The sequence below is a fragment of the Myotis brandtii genome, unplaced genomic scaffold (assembly GCF_000412655.1).
Source record: "Myotis brandtii unplaced genomic scaffold, ASM41265v1 scaffold120, whole genome shotgun sequence".
Taxonomy (NCBI): Eukaryota; Metazoa; Chordata; class Mammalia; order Chiroptera; family Vespertilionidae; genus Myotis; species Myotis brandtii.
In genome coordinates this window covers 3,383,433-3,391,688 of record NW_005354174.1, presented here as the reverse complement: position 1 = coordinate 3,391,688, position 8,256 = coordinate 3,383,433, and the positions used below count along the sequence as shown (strand labels likewise).

At 48.9% G+C, this 8,256-nt stretch overlaps 1 protein-coding gene across 9 annotated transcripts in view; it reads right to left on the bottom strand.

The window, feature by feature from the left end:
• The window catches only part of MAPT (microtubule-associated protein tau), an 87,623-nt gene that overhangs the window by 46,844 nt on the left and 32,523 nt on the right, over positions 1-8,256 (bottom strand). For all 9 annotated transcript variants that reach the window (XM_014531958.1, XM_014531928.1, XM_014531931.1 and 6 more), the window contains one exon: positions 2,001-2,159. In XM_014531958.1, the coding sequence (XP_014387444.1) occupies positions 2,001-2,159 (159 nt within the window). Of the gene's footprint in view, positions 1-2,000; positions 2,160-8,256 lie in introns of those variants that run through there.

Sequence of the window (8,256 nt, the reverse complement as noted above, 5' to 3'; positions counted from 1 at the left end):
GCTTCAAGCTGCCTGGCTGCCGGCCGCCATCTTGGTTGGCAGTTAATTTGCATATCACCCTGATTAGCCAATGGGAAGGGTAGCGGAGGTACGGCTAATTACCATGTTTCTCTATTATTAGATAGGATATGTCTGTTTTGGCCTAGAACTTCTGATCATGTTTTATGTGAAAGAATGGAGTAGTTTTAGCGAATATACTTTAGGCAACTCTGAGACACAAAATAACTCAGTCAGCTGATTCTTACTGCACAAATTGAATTTAGTTTTCCCTTTAAAAAATAAGACTGGTGAAAACTGCTTTTTTTTTTTCTGGACTTAAAAAAAATGAGCTTTTTATTTGAGAACAGTTTTAGATTCACAGTAAAATTGCAAAGATAGGACAGAGAGTGTACCCCAAACCCAGTTTCCCCATTATTAACATCCTTCATTATTATGGTACATTTGTTGTAACATAATCTATATTTTTCACTTAATTTTTAAACCAGGCAACCCTAAATAGAGCATCATTTTTCATTGGCAGAATTCATCCGGGGCAAAATTCAGCATGTTGTGATTCTAAGTTGGATTCCATCCGTGAGAGTTTAATAAAGAGTTTAATAACTGAAGTTCCACGGGGACCTGGCAGAGAGTGATGAGAGGCGTGCGGGGCGGGGGCTGGAGGGCATGTGTGGGCTCAGGTCCTCAGACGAGGGAGCGCTAGGGCCCAGCAGCCCTCCACAAAGAGCTGAAACTTAGCAACTAGGGCTGGAGCCAGGCTGTGGCCTGCGGGGAGGTCAGAATGCACATTTCTTGTTACCATGACACCAGGTAGGGAGTTCAAGGGCCCATTGGGAACCCATTCCCCACCCCCACCCGCATTCCTCCCCTCCCATCACTCTTTCTGGCTGGGCAGCCTCTGAGCCCAGGGACAGCAGGCCCACTCTGCCTCCACTTCCTCCAACCTGGAGCCCACGTGTCTAATTTCCAAGCTCCTGTGACTCCAATGTGTTCTCTGCTTAAACACATACAGAGAGGCCAGCCTTTGAAATAAGGCCTCCAGTGAGTCCGGAAACCTTTCCAAGACAGAGACTGTTGTTCCTGCACCCAGGGTACCTCCTGGCGACCTGCCTCCTCCAGGGAGCCCTCCTGGATAGATGCACCCAGAAAAGGTCGTTTCCCACCTAGGAGCTGCACCGCTTCTATTCACCATCACACACCCCAGGCTGCAAAGTGTTCTTAAAATTATTTTTACCACTAAAAGAGGAAGTAGACTGCTTGCCATTTTGTCTCCTTAGGAGTAGGTCTGGAGGGCAGGGGCAGGGTCCTCCTCACACTGAGGCCAGCTCGGTGCTCCTGGCGGGAATCAGGCCAGCATGTGGAGCGGAAGAGAGGCTGCGCACTTCCTGAATTTGGTGGCCAGACAGTGAAATGAAACATATTTGTTTGGAATGGGACAGGAGGAGGCCAAGCTGATTTGCCCAAAAGACTGTATTTTAGAATATGCAGAAGTGGATGCAGTTTATTAATGTAGGTATAGTAGGAATCCCAGCGCTAACTAACGTGCCAAATAGGGCCCAGACAGGCCTGCGAGGGAGAGATGAAGCCAATGTGTAGGGCCACGTATTTTGCATGCTAATGAGTGCTGCTGATTTACAGGTCAACATGTTGGGTGTGGCTAAAGACTCGAGAGAGCACCCTGTACTGATCAGACTGACTCGCCCTGCAGTCTTTGTCACAGCCTCTCTTCCGCTCCACATGCTGGCCTGATTCCCGCCAGGATTCCCGGCATCCACTCGGGTGGCAAACTCCCCTTTGGAAGGTACATTTTCAAAGAGCGTCACACCTGGGTTATCTTGGCTCATTCAAATGATGAGGCGTCTCTCTATTGACAATCTAACCCAATAAAGTGTTTAAAACTTCTTTAAGAAACTGGCTGCAAACCCTTCCCGCCAGCCTTTTCCAAAGCAAGCAGACGGCTGTGAGTCCCCAGGCCGGGCCTGCTGTGCAGGGGGTGCACTAACCTTTCAGGCCGTGGTCCCCGTCGCCCTCGTGGTCCTGCAGCAGCGTGTAGCTCCCCTGAGAGGGGAGATCTTTCCTGTCCCCAAGCCCGTAGGTCCCGGCATGATCGTCCATCACGTTGAACTCCTGGCGGGGCTCAGTCATACTGGTGCAAGGCCCACCTGGGGAAGGAAGATGGGAGGTTGAGGCTGGGATGTTGAGATGAGGCTAAGTGCTTGGGGGGTGGTGTGTGTGTGTGTGTGTGCGCGCGCGCAGAGTGGGGGTCAGGGAGAGGAAAGTGCCACCTCCCTAGTTCATGGCAGACATATCCTCCCCTCCCCACTGACCTCCCCAGCAACCTCAGCCTGAGCTTTGCATCCCTGCCAAAGTGTTATTTACATGTATGTGCACCTTTAATTCCCAAACATCACATCAGTTCATGTTTGAAACACCAGGTGGACAGGTGCAGCGAGCCTGACTTGTTACGCCCAGCACTCGTTCAACTTCAGTAAGAAGTAAATGCTGCTGACTAGTTTAATGTTTTGTTGTTGGTTTTTTTGTTGTTGTTGGTTTTTTTTTTTTGCAGAGGGTAGGACCAAACAGGAGAAGGAAGGCGTCAGCAACACCCCTGGTAAGGACACTGAAGTAGAGAAAAGCACATGTTGTTCAACCTCATGCAACTAACTGCCCAGCAGAACCACCTCTTGATCAGTGTCCTGACTCCCCCAGTTCCGAGTTGGGTAGCCCCCCGCCCTGCCAGGAGGTCAAAGCTGTGGCCTCCACTCGCCTCACTGGCACTCACCAGGACCTCAGCTGTGCATTCTGAGGGCGGGCAGGGATCCCTAACAGCGCCTGGAGCGGGTGTGAGGCTCGGAGCAGCATGCACCCCCTTCCCTGCAAAAGCCCAACGGAGTGCGGTAGAAATATTTACTCAGACGCTGTTCTCATCTTCAGTGAGAATATTTCTTTATTTAAAAACTAGCTCATAGCTTTGAGTTTCTGGACTTTTCAATATGTCACTTTGCCCTGGTTCATTTATGCTACTTTGGGTTATTCCATCAGTTTCCATTTTTATCTCTGGAAGTTTTTAGTCCCTTGTCTTTTAATTTGATACCTCCCTTTATATAACCTAATTATCTCATAGTACTTATTCTTTACTTATTTTTGAAACTCCCCTGTCTTATTGGCTTTCAATTCCTCCCTTTAAACTTCTACATGTAGTTGCTTCCTTTTATTGTTTAAATTATTTTTACTTTTAATTTTCACCCCAGATTTATATTAGCTTTTCATTTATTAATGTTTTTATTTTTGAGATAATTTTAGACTTACAGGAGAGTTGTAAAAGTAGCCCCTCGGGTCATTTAGAAATTTTTACCTTTTGAAATTCCTTTTGAATATATTTCCCTATGTTATCTTTTATCATTCTATCCTTTTAGGCTGCTTTTTTCTTTCATTCTTTCCTTTTTATATTTGTGACTTTTATAATTTTTCATAGTCTAAATGTAGTCTTTAATTTTCCTTTATAATTTGTAACAGCTATCTCCTTATGTTTCTGTTTTCACTTGAACTTTTCTCAGTGACACACAGGCGCTGCCGAAGTGGGTCAGTTGTCCAGGGAAGAGCTGATAACACAAACTGGAGTGGGCGGGGCCTTTTTCTTTCCTGCCTCGAAGGCATCTAGCTCTCACTTTCGGTGATCAATTAATAACGTCTCCATGGGAAAGGGCTGGAGGACACACCTGATGACATGCGTCCTCTAAATGAGTTATGAGTTGCAGAATGTTTTAAACCCACAGTTTCATCTTCACAGGCGTTGGGCAACTCATACAAATGGTGAACTACAAGGTGGAGGGTGCACTTGGGGCAGACCCTCCATCTAATTTTTCCAAGACTGGCGTTAGTGGTGGGACAGCCAGCTTCCGGCTCCATGTTTATACCAGCTGGCCACTGGCACACTCATGTCCAGCTTCATTCCTCTCCCTTCTGGGCAGGACACGCTAGTGTGGGTGCCTGAGCTCTCTTCTCCATCCACGATGCAGGATAAGAAGCTGGTGAGAGCTGGGATGGTCTAGGAAGATTTTAAGAGTGAGGTCAAAACTGATGAACTGAGTGAATCCAGAGACAGAGAAGCATGGAACAGAATGCGGAATCTCAGAGGGAAGGCGGAGGAAGGTGGGAGGGTGGGAGGTAATCAACCAAAGACCTTGTATGCATATATGCATAACCCATGGGCACAGACAATAGGGTGCTGAAGGCCTGAGGTGGGGGGCGGGGGGCAGGGAGCGGGAGGAGGTCAATGGGGAAAAAGGGGGACATATGTAATACTTTCAACAATAAAGAATTATTTTAAAAAAACCCAAAAGAGTGAGGTTAGCAGGACCTCTGCTGGGCGAGGCAGAAGGTGGTGGCCTGGCCCCACGGAGGCAGCTCCTGCTTATAGAGAAGCGGGCGCCTTTTCATTCTGACTGAGGCCCGAGGCCCTTGCCCCTCAGAGCTCTCTGGGGAAAGGCATCTGAGACTGAGCTTCTCCAAACCTTGGACATGTCCCCAAGGACGAGCAGGACTCTATTTTGGGAAGATAAAAGTCCAAAGTCATCCTTTAAGGTTTAGGATTTGGTGGTGATATTCTCTACCCGTAGATATGCTGATGGTCTGTTTCCCTTGAAAGCCCCCAAACATAAGGACCCCTCTTCTGAAAGGCACCAGTTCCATTGTCTGAGGACTCAACTACGGCTTCCCACCCCTGTAGGAAGCAACGCCTTCCTCACTGCTTCCTGATGGAGCCTCTCTGAGGCCCTCCTGGGTTCACTGCCCAACTGCTCATCCCTGGGACTGGTCCACGAGCCACCTCATCTGGCTGACTTATCAGGTGCCCCACCCTGGAGGGGTGGAATCGGCCCAGAAGCTTGAGGCTTCCCATACTTGCCGGAGACACTCTACCTGGCCCAGGTGAGGTAGGCCAGCCAACTGAAGTTTTAGTGAACGCTCAGAAGTTTAAGGAGCCCCATGGTTTTGTCTTGCGATTGGATTGATTCCTTTCAATGACCAAGTCTGCCCTCCTGGAACATGGCGGATGAAGGTGTAAAAGTAAGGATCTGACGAGTTGGCTTCCTCTTTCATAAAATGCCCATTTCTATCCTTTGCTCCCTCCTCTGTTCAGGTCTCGGTGCTCGTTGTAATGACTTGAGTGAGCTCTTATTTTATGAATAACATTAACCTTTTATCCTATTTGTGACAGATCATTTCTTTAGTTGGTTGCCTTTTATCTTGGTTTCTTATGGCTCCTGATGGGCAGGTTTTAGTTTTTATGCAGTCAGGTCTATTTTCTTCTGTGATTTATCCCATTGCTCTATGATACATAAAGATCATCGATATTTTCTGCTATGTTTTTAGTGATCTAATTCTTTGTATTAAGTTTAACTGCAGTGGGAAAGCAGACATCCAATGGTACATATATGAATGAGCTGTGCTCCAATTAAACTTTATATGTGGACACATGATTTTGAAAGGCATATCATTTTCATGTGTCATGAACTTCCATTTTTCTGTCTCCCTCTCCCCCCAACCATTTGAAAAATGTAAATTCTCAGTGTGGCTGTTGCATTTGATGTTGGGTTTTGTTCATCTGCGTCTAGTGTTTCTAGTGTTTTCCATAAGGTTTCAAGTCACTCCTGGAGCTTCAGGCAGCAGCCCATTGCTCTGGGCCTGGGGACATGCTGCCTCGTTTGGGTCCACGGAGCAGATAAGAGGGTGGTTGTTCTCGGGGCCCTGGCTTCTGATGACCTCCCCCTCCCACCAGCACCACCCCGCAGGGCTGGAGAAAGTCAGATGCGCCAATAGGAAGCTGGATGAATTATAAGGGCTGCTGGAGAGATTAAATCATCCTTAAAAACACAGGCAGCTATTCACTATGCAAAATAAATGAACTGTGTGCTTCGCAAGGGCCAATATTTTTCTTTGGAAAAAAAGTGAAATGCATGGGAAGAACTCCTTAAGCAGGGAGGCTCACCATGCCACTTTCCTGCCAACCCCGGGCAGCAATGCCCTTAGGTTCCTGGATCTTCTGAATCAACAAGGCCGCAGCCCCGGAGCCTGGTACACAGTTGGTGCCACACGGTTCCTGTCAAAGAAGGAGCTTGCTCCGTGTGGGCACCTCACAGGCGTGTCACTGGACACACAGCAGTCCTGTGATGTAGCTAGTCTTCAGCATAGATATTAAGATTCCCAGTGGAGAGATGAGGAATCTGGGAAGGTCACACAGCCCAAGGTCACACAGCCAGCAGGAGACGAGGCCAGGATGCAAAGCCTGTGTCCTGATAGAACACGCACGGCCTGCTCTTCCATCCTGGACCATAAAATGTTCCCCAACTTCCTGTCGGGCACAGGGCTGGGTGCAGAAGGAGCATTGTCCAGGACTCTCACCCCGAAGCTGCGTGAACAAGTCACTTCTCTCAACCTTCTTCATCCACAAAATGCCACTCTTAGAAAGCCCCCAAACATAAGACCCCCTCTCCTGAAAGGCACCTGTTCCATTATCGGGGACCTCTGAGCTCCCTTTTCGCTCTGGCAATTTATTCTAAGTGGGACCGCTGGGCCTGTCCCCTCCAGCTCTGGAGCCCGAGGTCATTCACAGGACAGCAGGAGGTCTCTAGACCAGGCCTGGGGGAGAGGCAGGAGGCCCTGGCATCTCAGTCCTCCTCCTTCTTCCTCTCCTCCTCCCCCTCCGCCCTGACCCCTGCCATCTTCCTCCTTGAGAACCAGGGCAAGATGATTTCTCTGAAATAACTGGACAAAGAACATGTAAACCAACTGACCACTGGCACAGCGCAACCCCGGCCCGAAGACTTTCATGCAAAGACGGCAGGCGAAAAAACAGACTAGACGTGGTCATCACCTCCCAGACCCCTATAATCTAACGGAGACACACAGACGGGAAAATAAACACACCAAGAGACGTCTTCCTCTGTTTTCTTATTCTTCTAATCAACCAATCTCTCCACCCCCCCTTTTCCCTGTCCCTCTCCCCTTCTCTCTGATTTCCTACCTCCTGCTCCCCAGGCAGTGACTTAGAGGCGCAGGGTGGGAGGTAGGGAAGGAATTTCAGGAGAGGCACAGAAGTTGAACTAAACCTGGAAATGAAAAGGAGCCACTTTTTAGGGACCCTGGGAAAAGGACTGCATCCTGACAAGAGAAAACGTGAACCAGAGGCTCCTGGAGTCGGTCCCTGTCGTTTTGTAACCACGTAGACGGAGGCCCCTGAGGCCCTGGCAGGGGCCTGTGGAGTCGCTCTAGTGCCTTGTCCTACAGGGTCACATCCCAGTCCCAGCCAGGGGCAAAGAGAGGGAGAAAAATGTCCACAGGATTGAGAGGGACAGAGGGACAAAGAAGACAGGGCAGGTGAAGAGAAGAGAAGGGAACCAGAAAGGATTCGGCTCCCCTGGCCCTGCTGCCCTCTGGGACACAGGAAGTAAGGGTGATGCCTGGCTGCTCCCCACCCAGCCCTCTGCTCCTGCAGGCTCCCCAGGGGTCGTAGGTTTCCTCTGATGTGGGGTGGTCTCTACCTCACGGAGGTGAAGACCAAACGGCTTTCCTGCGCCTGCCACCGCCTTTCCTATTCCTTCTAATTTTCTTACCCACGGCAACGCATTTTGGTGATGAGTAATTCAGGTTCTAGAAAGCTCCTTGGGCAAGCCAGGGCAGCACTGGACACCCTTTTGGCAGTTTTGGGATATTAACCAGTTAATTGTCACGATATTTTGAATTTAATTAAAAAAGGTCCGCTGCTTGCATCTATAGATACCAGTTAACTGCCACGATATTTTGAATTTAATTAAAACAGGTCTGGTCTGCCGCTTGCATCTATAGACGCTTGTGGTGTACAAATGGTTAAATGCACCTGTTTATTTGAGCTCTGACTGCCTGTAAGCCAGTCACAGTGGCTTCAGAAAGAGTATCTGTAATATGACAGCCCATGAGAGGGATGACTGTTCTCCCTTTCTGGATGAGGAAACAGCTCAGAGAGGGTCAGTAACCTGTGGAGGGTCACACAGCTAGTAAGCTGCAGAGCAGAGTTTGAACTCTGACCTTGTGATGCTAAAACTCACCTCTACCCTACTGTATCACACCAGCACCAGCACCTTTCCAAAAGAAAGTTGAACAAACATAGCCTTTCTCCTCACCCAGGACTTGGTGAAATGACCCTGTCCCGGCTGGAGTTAGAGGTCAGGGAAGGCCTGCGTCAGGGGCTGGTTCCATGCCCTGGCTCACCGCACTCCAAGC